At 28.0% G+C, this 16,963-nt stretch overlaps 1 protein-coding gene across 2 annotated transcripts; it reads right to left on the reverse strand.

Annotated features, from left to right (window-relative positions):
* Window positions 1–662: 662 nt before the first annotated feature.
* LOC103578579 (atypical kinase COQ8B, mitochondrial) lies at window positions 663–3,685 on the reverse strand. 2 transcript variants are annotated; one of them, XM_008559707.2, is made up of 8 exons: window positions 3,608–3,685; window positions 3,120–3,313; window positions 2,403–2,909; window positions 2,123–2,345; window positions 1,933–2,057; window positions 1,500–1,863; window positions 973–1,429; window positions 663–906 (listed from the first exon to the last, which is right to left on the reverse strand). In XM_008559707.2, the coding sequence occupies exons 2-8, from the start codon at window positions 3,309–3,311 to the stop codon at window positions 732–734; spliced, it is 2,043 nt and encodes a 680-aa protein (XP_008557929.1). In that variant the 5' UTR covers window positions 3,312–3,313; window positions 3,608–3,685; the 3' UTR covers window positions 663–731. The 2 variants fall into 2 exon arrangements, with proteins under 2 accessions (XP_008557929.1, XP_008557930.1); XM_008559708.2 differs by lacking the exon at window positions 3,608–3,685 and adding an exon at window positions 3,513–3,598.
* Window positions 3,686–16,963: the final 13,278 nt, after the last annotated feature.

The following is a 16,963-nucleotide window of genomic DNA, read 5'->3' on the forward strand; positions in this document are numbered from 1 at the left end:
CGGTCGATGAATCGCAAAGTCAATTGTTTTGTATCAACTAGCGGTCCAATAGCGGCAGTCAGTATCATCGAAATGGCAGCAGTAGTCTAGATCTTTCTTTACGTTTGAATTGAGAGACAGTATCGCAGTTACGTCGTGTAATTATCCATTAAATTTGTTGTTCGTAGTTATTGTTTAATTGAATTGTGCAGTGTTTGTAAAATGTTAATTGTGCAAAATGTCTATGGTGTCGTTAAGTGTCAAGTGTTCAGTGGTAGTGTAAAGTGTTGCTGATGGCTGATGCTGACAACTTCCTAGTTCCTGAGCAAAATCATCTGGCATCGTCTGGTGGGAAATAGCAGTCAAGTGACATTTTTTTAGCTGCAGCACTTGGAGCTATTTAATTTAAATCTCCAAGTGTATTAGGACACCCTTCTGCATATTATTTCCCCGCCAAGGTTTGTTCAAACACTCAAGTGTTTTTTTTTTCATATTTTAAATATTTTTCTATCATATTCCGCTATTTTATTTTTGACGTACGATTTTTAATTTTTCTACAGTTTCTAATAATTCATTCTTCAAATATTTAAACTTACCGCGCAAGTAATAATTTAAAATTATTATTATCCAAACATTGGAAAAACAGGTATGGAAGGTAAATAAAAAAACATTTATAAGCAATTTATAATTATTGTATAATTTAAACTTTCAAATCAACCATTTAAAAATTAAAGACATATTTATAAAAATAATTATCCAAAACGATAATTTTTGTATATGTCACGGAACATATCGCGGCAATTTATTTTGACTTTAAGTTTTGCGCATAAAAGAAATACACCAGAGAGTTTGCGATGTAAACTGTAAATTTCTTCTGGTGGTGGACAGAGACGATGAGTTATAATTGTTGGTACTAGTGCTTGCATTCTAGAAAAAAATAAATAAAATAATTAAATTGAATATTAATAATAACAGTAGTAAAAATAAACTTACTTTTTAGTAACATTTTGTCCACCGAAATCATAAACTTGATTTTTTTCACTGAATATTTCTCCCAAAATCATAACTGCATCAACGTGAGCTTTTTCCATTAATTTTGACTCATATCCCGTCAAAAATTTCATCTCTCGAGATAGTTTTAATACTTTGTCACGGTCGCCATAACTCGCTCCATTTATTATTTCAATATAATTATCCATAAATTTTTTATCATAAGATCTACAAGCGCCAAAGTCTAGTAAAATCATTTTTTTAGTCTCTGGATTATAAAAAAAGTTTGCCCAATTGGGATCTGTTTGCATGTAATAAAATATAAATAACTCTTTAAGACACAAGTGCATTATAAGTTTACAAATATGTTCACGTGTCTCCTCATCCATTTCTGCACATTTATCAACTGGCACACCATCAATTAGCTCTGTAGTTAATACTTGTTTTGAGCTCAACGCATCTAAGTCAATAATAAATTATATTACTATTGTTATTATCATAAATAATGAATATTTTTGAATTTAAATTACCTATTACTGTTGGTACATAATACTCGGGATAAGGAGCTAAAAAATTTTTAAATTTTTTCGAACATTCAGCTTCTCTGACATAATCAACTTCCCCTGACAATTCACGTTTCGCAACTTCAACGACATTATCTATGAACATTCCGTCCGGAAAAATGTTCCATACTTTTAATATACCCACTAAGTTGTCAATGTCACTTTGAATTCCTTCAGCTACTCCAGGATATTGAATTTTCATAGCAACAGATTGTCCATTTTCAAGTGTTGCCAAATGAACTTGACCTATTGACGCTGCTGCAAATGGTTTTTCATCAAAAGTTGATACTTTACTTCTCCAATCAGGACCTAGTTCACTTATCAATACTTTCTGAAAGTCAATAATAATTTTTATTAATTAAATTATAAATAAAAAAACAAAATAAATATAAAGACATACATGAACTTGCCATGTTGGCATAAAATCAGCACTCTGTCTAACTCTTTCGAAAGCTTTTTGAAGCTCTGGACTGATGACATTATTGTCTTGAATACTTAAAATTTGTCCAATTTTCAATGCAGCGCCTAAATGAAAAAATTTTTTAAAAGTTAAATTATAAATTATTTAAAGATAAAAAAATCAAACAAACCTCTGACTTTACACAGAGTGGCAACGATTCTTTCAGCATTGGCTTTTGTTAAAAATATATTGTCTAGTGTATTTCCAACACTCGGTTGTTCTTTGATACCAAGTGTTCTGCGACCCAACTCTGCCAGTGACCCGAATCCTAATCCAAATCCTAGGGCTGCAAAACTTGTCATCCGCCCAATTCTGGTGCTCGGTACTTTTCGTTCTCTTGCTTCGGTTGATAACTAATTTAAATACTTTAATTAAATAAATATATTAACAAATAATCATATAAAACTTACTGTAATTCGTGGTTTGATAACTGGTTTAATTTTCGGTTCGATCGAATTAAATTGACTACTTTTCGAAGATTCATCTGATTTTGAATATTCAAGAGTATTATTCGTCACATCGGTTATTTTTTTCTCATACTCAAGCTCTAATTTTCTCAATAATTTTTTATCTTTATCACTCAATTCAATTTTAGGGATTGTCTTGTCTATTGATCCAACTATTTCTATTTTTTCTTTGACGCTGCTGTACTTTAGAGGAATTTCAACTATTTTTTCTGGCTCTGCTTCATTAATTGTAACTGATTCAAAGTTATCAACACTTTTTCTTTCATTTATTTTTATTTCTCTAGGATCTTTTGCCGGGTTTACGACTTGTAATTTTTTATCTGATAAATTTCTATCAGCCAAAGGAATACCTGTTATTTCTGACGTTGTCTGTTTTGTTAATTCGCGTATTCCTTTTTCAATAACGGAAATTCTATCAATCAGTTCTTTTGTCTCCGTGAATATTTTTTCCTTAAATAAATAATTAGGTATTTTAATTTTTAATTATAATAATAATTATACCAAGTATAAAATTAAGTGATACTCGATTTATTTATAACTTTAAATTTGTTTGATGTTTGCTACATTCAAATTAGTAATTTTTATTTGAAATGAATTGGATGTGATTTTAATTATAATTAAATAATAATTATAATTAAAAAAATAAAGAATAAAACTTACTGGCAGCTTACTTGGATCAATTTCTTTTAATTTTTCAACGGCATCTTTTAAATTTGTTTCGGCAACAGATTTAATACTTGAATTATCAGCAATTTGTTTAATTGTTTCTTTTTGATGTTTCAAAAGTGCATTTCCAACAATTTGAGCCCCTTTTAATACTCCAATAATATCTGAGCTCCAGTGTCGAACCATTTCTGAATAAAATAATTCAAAATATTAATTATTTGTCAGTATGATACAACTTTGTGCAATTAAACTTAAAAATTATGTAATAAAATTTGTAACAAAGTCAAGAATAAATAAAAATGACTTAATAATTTTAAATATTGCAATAATAAATAATGAGATTAGGTTATAATTTCAATAATTAAAAAATTTCATTGATAACTTAACTATTTATCAATTTAAAAATATTTAATTATTAATAATAAATCAATACAAGTTGACAGTAAAAGTTGTTATTGTTAATAAAAAAAAACAAATCTTACTTTTGAATAAAGTAAATGCTTGCAATATTTAATTTTCATGGAAATTGACAGTGACCTTGAACTACTAGAGACATCTAAAAGATAAAATTAGAATTACATTTTAAAATTACGATCTTAGAAAATTTTATAATTTAAATATCAAAATTTTGAGTTATGAATGTGAATGTAGCAGACAGATTAAAAATTATAGATAAATAGAGTAAATATTTTAAAAAATGCACTTAATAATTTTTTAATTTTTTAAATGGGCATTTTTAAAAAATTTCATTTTATTAATTATTTAAAATTTTTCTGATGTCTGCTACATTCACACTCATTTTTAAATTTAAAATAATTGCAGGTAAGTAAAAGTATGGACAGATTTAATTTTATTTGTAATGTATGACGTCATTTCCAAGAAATTAGTATAGACGTTGTCTTGCTATTGTTTTTGAATGCCAGGTGCAACTCCAGGTATAGATGCGATAACATAAGAAATATAATAAAAGAAAATAGATAAATTTTTAGCCTGTTTATGAATGCTATGAATGGGCAATTCGGACAATTGTTGGAAAGGTTCTTGGGTAAGTTAACACTAGTGACCTAAGATAAGACGAGACACACCAAGAGCTCATTGAATTCTACTACTGCTATTTCAAATTCGTCGTCAGTCAGTGCAGTTGTGATTTCTCGTGTGTTAATTTTAAGTGAAAAATATTTAAAATTTTTAATAAAATATGGAGACTGATTATATGGATGGTATTCATAATAAATTAATTTCTATATTGAATGGAATTAAAAAAGTAAGAGATGATTTGGACCATGGAACCGAAGAAACAAAATTTAAAGTGGAAGAATTGGGGGATAAAGTAAAAGAAATAGAAGAAAATAAATTTGATGTTGATAGTGATGATGATTCTGAAGTAACGACGCAAAGTACTGTGGATTCTATATTAGAAGAAGTAAAGCTCATTAAAAAACAAGTGATGGATAGTAAAAAAGAAATTAAAGGACAGCTGATGAAATTGGGTGAAGCGATAGGAAGAGTTGAGAAGAAATCAAATAAAAAGAATGGGAAAGCTGTTAAAGAAATAAAAAATCAATTGGCAGCTGCTTTGGAAGCTACAAGACGAGCCGAAGATCGTTTAGTAGAAGAAAAAAAGGAAAAGGAAAAATATATACTTCAAATGGAATTAATGTTTGAACGCATTAATAAAATGGAGGATAAATTCAACAAAAGGGAACGCGAGTTCGATACGAAATTAGAAGATATGAAAAATAAAATAAATTATATGGAGCAAGTTAATTATAAATGGAGAAATAGAAAAATTTGTACTGTTTCGGAAGAAAGTAAAAAATCAACTTCACAAATAAAAACTGTTACTTGTTCGGATATTTTGATTGAAGATTTTAAAATTAACGACACAAAAATAAAGGAAACGAAATATTACCAGAGCTCTTCGATTGATAAAAAAAATATTATTGAACAAATTGGAAGTAGTGATGACAGCAGTTCATGTTCAGCGATTGAAGATAATGATAAAAATTCAGCTAGAGAAACATCATTTAGTAAAATGAAAATTGTTCAAGATTGGCCGTGGAAAGAAAGACAGGAAGACAGAAAAAATAATATTATTATAAAGGGACTTGAAGTTGATGAAAACGATAACAATATCGTTGATAATGTTAATGAATTTATTGAAATAAAATTAAATACTCAGATTAAGGCAATTGCTGCTAAATATCAATTGAACAAAAATAAAGAAAGAGAGCTGTTGGTTAAATTGGAAAGTGAAGAAGATGTTGAAGAAATAATGAGACGGCATAAGTTAGGCAGTGATGGAATTTTTATCGATTATCAAGTGATAACACCTCAGCGGGAATTACGAAAACAATTAAAAATTATTGTGGAAAAACAACTGAGACATGCAACGTAGTGCTGACAATTTTAAATATTTTAATTATTGTTTTCTGGTGTTTAATAAATAATTTAATGTTAATCATAATTATTTTTTTTTCTTATGTTATTTTTATAAAAGTTTGAAATTTTAAGAAAACGTAATTATTTCACTATTTTCTAATGAAGGTAAAAGTTTCGTTTTCCAGGATAACGGATCGACCCAATACATTGCTACCAACATCTCCTAAACTTAATCCTGAAATATTTTCTTTATCACCGACCTCAAGTAATGTCCTTTTCATAATAAAATATATAAATATTTAGTAAACTTATTATTAAATGGCAACAAATAATTTATTTACAATTGGTAATATATTTAAAAATATTGCTTTTACCTTTTCATTCTTATATAAATGGATAGTAATACGAGATATCAGAAACAGAATATGAAAGTAATATATCAAAGTCATTTAAATTCAAAGTTTATCCATTAAGTTCACTCTATTTAATTTATTTAAGGATTTAAATTATAAGGACAATAGTAAAGTTATACTTTAATATCTGTTCTCAACTACACCCTATTTTTCATCAACAAAATTGTTATTATTGGGATTACTAAAATAATAAACTCAAATTACAAATCTGAATCATAGTTTACTTTTATGTTAAGTCATATTGTATTTTATTTGTGTCAAAATATATAATTTTCAAATTTGAAAAAAAAAATTGTTTCGTAATTCAGAGTTTATAAGCTTCAAAATTTCAAAAAATTAATTTTTTTTTTTATTTTACACAACAATAAAATCTATTTTTAAAAAATAATTAGCGGCTTAAGGGAGGGGGGGGGTCCTGTTCGATCTATCTCGTTGATAAATAAATGTATTATATTATTGCGATATACTTTGATATATATATATAAATAAATACTTAGCTAATAATGCAGGTGATGAAAGGTAAAAATGAAAAAAGGATTTTAGATGTATATGCATATAAATGTAGCATCTGGTTTGGTTTATCTTTTAGCAGATAAGATACATCGCCTTTGTGATATGTTACAACATATGTCGTCGCATAATAGTACTGTAGTAGGAGTAACAGCAGATTCAACCCTACTCTTTTACCATTGCCAAGAGTATCCACGTGGGAACGAGATACACAAGAGGAGGCGATTAAGTGTATGACATGGGTTATCAAACGTTTTATCGTTCATAACTAATCAGGCGTCGCTAACGAGACCCTTATTTTATTATTTTATTTTATACTATTTCAATTAAATTATTTTCTGCATATCTTTTATATTTTTCCTGTACAGGATGAAAACGAATTTAAGCTTAAAAAAAAAAAAAAACACTATTATGGTAAAAAATAGTTGGGGCGCTGTTGAAATTTAATTCATTTGATCTTTTCGAGTGTAGAGAGAAAGAGATGAAAATAAATAGAGAATTTTTACAACAATCGTATATTTTAAATAAATAAATAAATACCACGTAGTATCATATTATCAAATAGTAATTCAAGACTATATTTATTTTTAGTTATCTATCAAGTGTGTTAGGGAATTTTCGGCATTTCCCACTGAGATATTTATAAAATAAAGGACAAAGGACATGTGGACTATTTATAAATTATAATAATTTAACGACATGATAATAATAATAATTTATTAAAAGTAGACATAAAGAGTGTATCTGACCTAAAGGAATCGATCGAGTTGCGCAACCAATGACACAGTCGGTGCCCACGCAGTGAGAACCCATAAATACTACTCAGACGGCTGTCACTACTGAAACTTGTTCTTTTATTCTCTATCTTACTATTCGTTATTTTATTTATTTATTTTTTTTTATTTTCCCCACACTAAATAACGTATAGCAGTAGGATATAGAGGAGTAGTATTAGAATGGTTATAGGTGTGACGCCAGTTCGTCGTTGACACTGAGAAAATTCGTGTTTGCATCGCAATAAGCTGGCCCACCCGTAGCTATTCTGATCCAAGAGGGTTGACATTTAGACACATTCGTATCTGGTGTATTACACATGGAAAAGACGTCGGACACGTTGAGTTGGGTGCTAGATATCAAGACGATAGACGATAGACGAGAGATGGACACCCGTGACGTCGTCCAATGATCTCACACTGTTACTCCTTGGTAATTGTTGATGGATCCAACGTATTCCCTCTTGTCCCTCATTACATTGCATATCTACCACCCGGCGTTTCAACCTTCCACCCACAATATCTATCTATATACATCTATATACATATTCCTTAATGTATGTGTCTATGTCTCCACTACAACCTAATTGAATTGATTGTGATCGGGACGCCGACTGATCATTGATCACATACCGCCTGCTGATCATCTCAAGTCTTCTCTGTCGGCTCAAATTAATTGGAATTAAATTACATGCACACCAGGAAGTGGATATATATGTATAATATATACATGCGGGTTTTTGATGACCAAAATTATAACTAATTTTTTTTTATTGTCATTGTTGAAAAAATAAGTGTATAACAATAATTAATAATTTTTATTAAGTTGTACAGATATCGTTATATAATTGAATGTTCGAAAATGTCGATATAGCTTGGTAAAATAATTGAGGGAGAATATCTAGAGTGAGCTGTTGATTATAACAACGTATGCGCACCTGGAGTGTAAGGCAAATAGTAGATAAGCGAGCTGGGTGAACATTTATTAAACATACCCCTGAAATAGATGGGAAAGTGGTTTTACACACGAGACAAATGTGTCAGAAACAACCCTTTAATGGACATTAAACTTTTATTTTATTTAAACTTTTTAATTTATTTTATTTACTAAAATTAATTTATAACAAACCAACTAACTAATTTATTATTTTTAAAAATAGTCGTTATATAATTAATACAAGTTACATCGGATAAAATTTAACGGTGAATTTTATTAAAACTTGGTACATATATTTGAACGATGGACGTACCTTGAGGCTAAATCAGAATTTCCAGTTTCATATCACTACTAAATTAAAGGTAGTTTGCAAATGACAGCTTGCTAAACAAATTTATTTAACAATATGTGTAATTCATAATCGTAACTTCCGGAACCATAATTACTCTGTTTGCTTGATGCAACATAATTATTGTACAAATTTACTCGATACACAATCAACATATATTTATTATTTTAATTGTGTGGAAAATATAATAAAATAAAAATATTATATATGACCATTTTCTCATTGAAAAAAAAAAAAAAATTCTTGAGTAGTAACCCTAGCAGATCCGAATTACGGTAAAGTGCCGCAATTTACTGTAAATTTACCGTAAATTGCGGAGTTTTTACCTAAAATTCAGTATTTTATGGCATTTACGGTAAAATTTGGATCTGCTAAAGAAGTCAATAAATATGATTATATTATTATTTTCATATTTAAGTTAAAAAATAATTTTCTTTATAAAAAAAAATCAGTTTTTTTAAAGTAAAAATAAGATCAGCATATTTTGAGCTGTGAGATTTGTTCGATTAAACAAAATGGTTTTAAATGAAATCTTCAAAATTTTTTTACTAAAAATATATCAGATTGCAAATTTCCAACAGCATAATTTCTTGTAAGAAGAAAATTAAATATTTCTAAAAGTTATTTTTTTCCTCAATTCTTGTCATTATTCATAGATAGTATCTATAATTTCGCTACAACATTTTTAACGTTAATAATTTTAGCCTTGCCCTCATCTATTAGTATTCATCGTAACGCTGGTAAATGTGTATGTACTACAAGTAAAGATCCAAACATCTGTGGGTATTATCAGCCATAAGATCTTAGATGCTTCGTTAAATTTAACTTTTGTTGACGCGGTAGCTATGACGTTAACACATCTACTATAAAGATAATGTCACTTCTATTTTTTTATTCTTTCTTCGCAATTATCCTTTGTTTGTTTTCAAACAATAGTTTACTTAAACATTTGAATTTTTATGCAATTATATAATATTTGAAATTTAAGTTGACGAACTTTCAATAAATATTATACAAGATATGAACTTAAAAGTACTTTTAAATTTATATATATATATATATATATCTTTAATACTATCTTCTTTCACCTACCCACAGTCTACTTAAAATTGGCTTTTGATTTTAATTAGCGGCTTACTGAAATTCTCTTGATTTCTATCAAGATGGATTAGCTCTATTCATTAAATTAATTGATTTAAGTCGCTAATTAATATAAAATCTCAAATAATTGGTGGTTTCTTATCTTTTATTTTTAACATAAAATGGAAAGTGCCCTAAAATAATAACGAATAGAAATAATTCAACTTTGATGTGACTTCCGGTTAAAAAATTATATTTTGTAACAGTTATTAATAAACACAGTTTGTTGTTGTTGTAATTTGAAATAAAGTAAACGCGTGGGCAAACAATTGCCGAGAGTTGAAAAGACCCTGATGATATTAAAGTTTAACTATAAAATGTATATAATAGTTAAAGCAGATAGAAAATTGTTAAAACGACCGTGCAATGAATAATTTATTGACGTATGCATGATTCTGTGACACGATTAAATTTATTTAAATTTTCCCCTTTGCTTGTCAAAACTGCCTACTAGTGATAATAGTTTTGACAGATTACAAATGGCTGCACAAAATATGCCTCTACTACTGATAATCAACTTTTACTTTTTTTTATCCTCTAATCAACAAAAGATATTTTTTTATTTTTAAATTATTAATATTTAGTGCATAATTTATTTATTTGATAGACTTATCGGCCCTGAAGCTTATGTCCTTAAGGGCTGAAAATACAAAAAGTATATAAATAGTGTACTTGTATATAAATTATTGTATTAAAAAAAAAATAAAATTATTATATATATTGCCACTATTCTACATATAAGTCTCGATATCAGAATATCACTAACAGACAGTACTATAAAAAAATTTCGATCAAGAGTACTGTCATGATGTAAATTATCGCGTACTCTGGTTCGTTAGATGATTGATAAAAACGTATATAAAAGCATTGAATTTTCTTTGTAGTTCAGTTTTAAAATTTTTGACTCTTAATGGGATCGAACTCGCGTCCTTTGAATTACATGTTTCGTCTACTGGCCACTAGGCTGACATACGTCCGAGCTTAGTTTTAAGACTTACATAAATATTGGTAATTACAGCAGGATAATATAATTAAATTGAATGATCAAAGAAAGGACTTAAAAAGGATATTTTCAATTGTAGACAATTATTACTAATGGGTATATTGTAACATAAGGATGGTTAGTAATTAGAAATGAATACACATCTAACAAGATTATTTGATAAATTATACACATGGGTACATATGTTTATAAATATATGTGTACATGACACTGCTATCAAATAGACTCACAAATAACCATAGTGGTTTCTATTTATATCTATATATATGTACTTCTCATATGTATATTTACAATTCTGTGAATGATCATGTAACTTGGCAGTATATAGCAGAATATTTCATGTTCGTTCGTTCGCTCGTCATTACGGTGTATTATATTTGATTTCTCGAATATTTCGGATACACATACTATCATTATGTTTAATGTCGGGCTTTATATTATCGTTTCTGATAAATTAGTGGGCATTTCAAAATCAACATTGCTGCATATATATGCAAACAATTTTTTTTTTTTTTTTTTTTTTTTTTTTTTTGTAATTTTGCCCTAATTATTTACGCATAATTTGTATGATTTATAAATTATCTACTATTTTAGTCGGTCATATTGATAATAAAATGTAAAATTTATTTTGATGTTCAGAGCATCAAATAAAAATTTAAATTTATTCATGTGTCCAGAGCACAACATCACTAAGTCAATCGACTGTGAATTAAAATTAAAATTCATCCAATTTTTTTTATCATGCATGAAAAATAAAAAAAAATAAAGGTATGTATAAAAGTAAATTTATTTATTTAAATTATTGTTATTATTTTAGTATGTAATACAATAAAAGATATAGTAAAATAATTTGAGTTTTAAGGATATGTTCTGTAAAGATATAAAAAAATGAAAATCTTGGTTATAATGATGTGTAAAAAGGGGTGTAGTATCATTAAGGGGGAATAAAATAAATAAATAAATAAAAAATGAATATAGTGTGTAGTATAAAAGTGTAATGAAGAGTGGGAAAAAAATGTCCTTACTCTAAATTATAAATAAATACGCATGCGTAAGGAAAAGAAAATATGCAGAGAGCCACTCCCGATGATCGGCGCACAAGCATCCCCTTGCAAGATTACGTGCGTGCGATTCTTGGACACATCAGTCTCACGTCCGCAGCCGCACAGTCGACAACCCTTGTCTCCTCTAACTATTCAACTTTGGCGGCTAATCCGCCGGTACTCTTATCAATTTATTTTATATTACATTTTTATTTTTTATTTATTTTTACGTGTTTACTATTAATCACATAATTTACTTTAGAATTATATTTATTTATAAAATTTTTCACTGCAATTATAACTATTTTATTTGTAATTATTTTTAAGTATTTAATAAAAAAATATTTATTTGTTTCATGTTTTTTATTTTTTTTTTAAATCAGAAATTTGTGAATTTATAGTTTTTTTAGTTAATAGAGTAAGTAATTATTACTATACTTTTTTAGAGTAAAATTGTTATGTAAAATAATAATTAAACTTATTAGAGGAATTTATTTTTGTTAGCGAAGGGTTTGATAGAAAAAAAAAAAAAATGATGAATTATTATTTATTTTAATATAAAGTAGTATTTGAATTAGAATTTGTGGTGGACTGAATAGATTACGAGCAAATACTGGTTTTGACGATTTAATTCGGTAGGTAGAGACAACTGGCAGACACCTGTCCATCGTACATGCGGGTGCGGGCGAGAAGACGTCACGTTGAACTTGATTTGAGGCTACGATACACATCAAATTACTCGTACGTGATACATGTTTTATTAAACTAGTTCAGTGTACGAAAAAAACCCGTAAAATTTATAGATTTATATATTTTTATTTATTTATTTAAAATCATATTTTTATTTTTTAAATTCAGTGTCCAGACATTAAACCTTTTTTTTATTTTTTTTACGGAGTGAATAAAAAATGAAACGAGTGAGATCGAGAAAAAAAATCCCAGCAGCGGATCTCCAAATAAGGTAATCATTTTTTAAAAATTTAAATTAATTTTTTTAATTTTTAATGAAAAAAAATAGTAAATCTTGGAGTCGAATAAATAAGATTTATAAATGATGAGAAGTAGTAACGCCTGAGGGTAAACCACGAGTAACCACCGTTGGTTGCGGGTCACTGGCGTCGGAAGTAACTACTGAAACTTTATTTTATCTCTTGTAAATTATATCGAGGATGTCAGGAACCTCTCAACACAGCTGATACGATTATGACCAATACTTCATTACATTTACGATTATATATATATGATGAAGAGACAGACTTTTCAACCAAGTTTCAGTTTCCAATAGCTAATCGAATAAAGCAAGATTTTCCCCTTACTAAACTGACTCATTTAAATAATTGCTTGTTAAGATGATCAGTTATGCAAAACCGATTAAATCCTACTACTCTTGCCAGTATCATACCAATTTAATGCTAAACTTTAAAATTCAATTTTCCTTTATTTAATCGTCAATATTAACTTTGATATACTTAATCACCGATTGCATTATTAACAATTTACAAATTATTTAACAAAAATTTAAAAAATCAAATTTTCGTTAGTAAAGTATAAAAAATAACGTAAAGCTCAGCCTAATTATTTTATACAAGGATAAAAAAAAAAAGCTGAAGAAATGTAAACCTGAAATTGAAACTCGACTAGATAGAAAAGAACTTGACTCTACAATTTCTTTTTCAATTATCTCTAGTCTGTTATGAGTATTTGCTTCATGTATTCATCTTACTTGCTTTGAAGATAAGAGAAGAGAATTTTGCCCTCGGTCTTCTTGTTAAATTACCTTCAATGTCTTTTCTCTTATTTTTCCCTCCGGTCAAATTATATTTAAAAGAATATTTACAATTACATTTATTCGATAATTTAACGGTTCGCAGTTTTGTCTAGACTGCTTTAGTTGTGAAAATTGAGTGGCTTTATAAAACTTTTTAAATATTTTTTTTTTCTTTTTTATCAACAATAACTTTTTTTAACAAAACAATACAACTTAATTTTAGGGGTGGGCGAATCGTTTTCGAATCGAATCAGACAATTAGATAATTTCTTTCGGTTCGAATTCAAAAATTCTGATTAGCTTTCAAATATTGAATTTTTATTTAGTACCAACTAAATTTTTGAGGCTAATCTATTTTCTTAAAAAAAAAAGGCAAAACAATGTACATATATATGATATGAATAAAGTGTATAGTTGGTCAATTGAAATATATGATGACGTTATCATACTTTTGAGCAGAATCGACTTATCCGCTCTTGAGCATTTTGTATTACGATATCGTCCATTGGCACTACGAGCTGGGGTTAATCTATATTGCGAAAGCTGCTTTTCGATCCCTCGCTCTGGAAATTGCTTTACGCTTGGCCCACCGGGCATCAAGCTTTTCAGATTTTTGTTGTATCCGCGAGATAACACGCTCCGTGAATTTCAACAGATTTAAACCTTGGTTATTTAATGTCAACCCCCTTCTATATTTTTATTATATTTTTCACCTTCCTGCTTCTTCTCCATCTCTACTTACGCAAACATTATCATTATTATTATTATTATCATTACGAATTTTAGATCACAACAATATTATTATATATCAGCATTATATTATCAAAAATTTATTTAAATACTATCTGGATATTCGATGCGTGTCAATATCAAAATTATTTTGGCTCGTGGGAAATTCGTCTCACTGTCAATTATTTATTTTTTTTTTCCTTTGAATTTGGTCAATCAAATGTTTATTTCGTAATATCAAATAACTAAATGAAATTCTATAGATTATCAAAATCAATATTATTATTATCATAATTATTATAATTAAAGACTACCTTAAATTTTACAAAATTATTTATTTAAGTTTAAGTTTAATGAGTTAATAAAATAAAGTAATCAATAAATTTTAATCTATTTTATAAACTCGAAAAGTTATTTGACATTGATCAATGAGAATATAATCCACGTATAATATAATAATTTTATCTAAAGAAAGTTTATCAAAGTATTATATATATATATTAAATATTTGTATTTCCGCACACGAACACAAGCAAGATTTACCTCATCACACAGCATTTAGGAATTATTCACTAAGACGATTATATTATTAAACGCAGTAATCCTTTTCCTATTATGCTGCCTATTGTTTTCATAATTCTCATTATAATATCAATGTAAATAATTGTTTTGTAATTAAAAATGAACTTTACTATTCAAGACTTTCTATGATTTTATTTTTAATATGTCCGTGTAATAAATTGGTTTATATCCGTTAAATTACAAAAATTTTTATATAATCCTGAGTTTTGAGTAAATCATTTTTTGTAAAAATTTTTAAAAAACGAAGTTTAGAGATTTAAATTGTCGGAAATTTGGAAGATGACGATTATGATTTTTTTTTGAAAATTTTTAGAAGTATATTTTTTTGTATGGGTACATATAATAATTTATTTAAAATGTCCTGTGAAAAATGATGACGATGATAAATATAATAAATATATATACAGGAGATGATGCAAGAATAAGTATTATATAAGAAGCAGGGGTATGAGAAAGGATAAAATTCACCCTAAAATAAAAAGTATCTTTCAGTTGGGGTAGCAGTTGTTCGACGTGGCTGGTTAATCTACCGCCTGCGTTGCAATTTCTTCCCATTAAACGGCTCCTTCGCGATTAAACATTTGCATAATCTTAGTCGTTGCCCATTTTATTGGTGAATATATATATATATATATACATATTTTTAAATGTAAGCGTAAAACATGGGGTTCTATGTTTTTACCATTTAATAATGAAAAAAATAAATTAATTAAATATTTTTCTAACATAATTTTAGTAGTAGTAATAATAATAATAGCGATTTAATCCGATAATAATATGAGAAATGCCTGAGAGGTATTTGAGTGAGAGCCGCTGTTTGCTCAGCTCTCTATGAAATTGGCTGGAACCACTTTGACGCGCCGATGAGTTTCTATGTACATCTTTCTCTCTTTCTCTCTCTCCAGTCCTCTAAAACTTCTCCTTATCCCTTTACATAACATCTGTATATATATACCGATGTACGTACGTGTTTGAAACTCACCCTCTTGATTTTCCTTTCATACTCGAATTTGCTTCCTCTCTTTGTTTTTGTGCAAGAATTTATGTGTATTACACCTGTCAAATGCATCTACACTTTATTTAATTCCACTCAGTACTGTCTCTTAAATTTATATATTTATATATATTCAAACCAAATTATTAATCTTATTGATCTTAATTATTATTTCATTCTGTATATGATGTCTCAGTAGTATCAACATTCCTCCTGTCGGACTTTATTCATCGATGCGCTTTACAATAGACCACAGAAACTATACAGAAATTTATTGACGACAATTCTTATGAACTAATATTATTATTAATTTATAAATATAAATTATATTTGAAAACAAATTGGTTTGAACTTGTGATGAACCAAAAATCCTTTAAATCCAAGTGATTCTCTTTTATCCTCCCAGACAAACTTGATATAAATATAGATATAGATGTATATAAAGTCAAATTGAACCTGGTAAACTCAAGGTTCTCTGCTCACAAAGTCTCTGTCTCTCCGAAATATTCTGTTAGAAAATCCCTGTTAAGCCAGTGTGCTGGGAAGCTTCCACCAGCTATGAGCGAGCAACAGCTGTACTAAAAACCGCGTGATATTTCACTGTAAATTTAACCACCAACATTTTTTATTTTATTATATTTTCACCTAATTTCATTTTTACTAATTGAGTCACTGAGTTTTATTATATTAATTGTTTTTTTTTTTTTTTTTTTTTTTTTTTTTTTAATTTCCCGCGATGAAAATTTAAATTTAAAACAAACTCATTATTGGTTTCGTTGCGATTTTTGAAAATTGAGTTTTCATCAGATGCCGATGTTTTGAGGTTTCAGAAAGCTTAATATTTTCAGATGGACATACGTGTGCGTGTTAATTAAATTTTGTCGTATGATTTCTTTGGAACGAATCAACAGATTTGAACTTCCTTTTGGCAATTGAAAGGGTTCATCAACACTTAGTTGATTGAATTTAGAAATCAAAATTTCCTTTCCATTGCCGCAAAACAGGTAGAAGTCAGTCGATTACCAAAAATCGGACGAAAATTCAATTTTTTTTGGTCCAAGCGTTTTTTGAGTCCGAAAATAGCGAAAAACTTTATAATCAGCCCGCAGGGTGAACCATTTTTAAAAATTTTTCTAATTTAATAATGTGATAGGGTAAAGTATTGACAATAATTGTGTACTTCCATATCAATTTGTGGTAAATGCTTTTGTCAGT

This window comes from Microplitis demolitor, chromosome 2 (assembly GCF_026212275.2).
Source record: "Microplitis demolitor isolate Queensland-Clemson2020A chromosome 2, iyMicDemo2.1a, whole genome shotgun sequence".
Lineage (NCBI taxonomy): Eukaryota > Metazoa > Arthropoda > Insecta > Hymenoptera > Braconidae > Microplitis > Microplitis demolitor.

Excerpts from the sequence above, each read along its gene's own strand:
- LOC103578579 (XM_008559707.2), bottom strand. The coding sequence starts at position 3,311 with ATGGTTCGACACTGGAGCTCAGATATTATTGGAGTATTAAAAGGGGCT. Across the intron at positions 1,430-1,499 it reads TTATGTACCAACAGTAATAG|ATGCGTTGAGCTCAAAACAA; the intron begins GTAATTTAAATT and ends TTATTGACTTAG. Across the intron at positions 907-972 it reads GGACAAAATGTTACTAAAAA|AATGCAAGCACTAGTACCAA; the intron begins GTAAGTTTATTT and ends ATTTTTTTCTAG.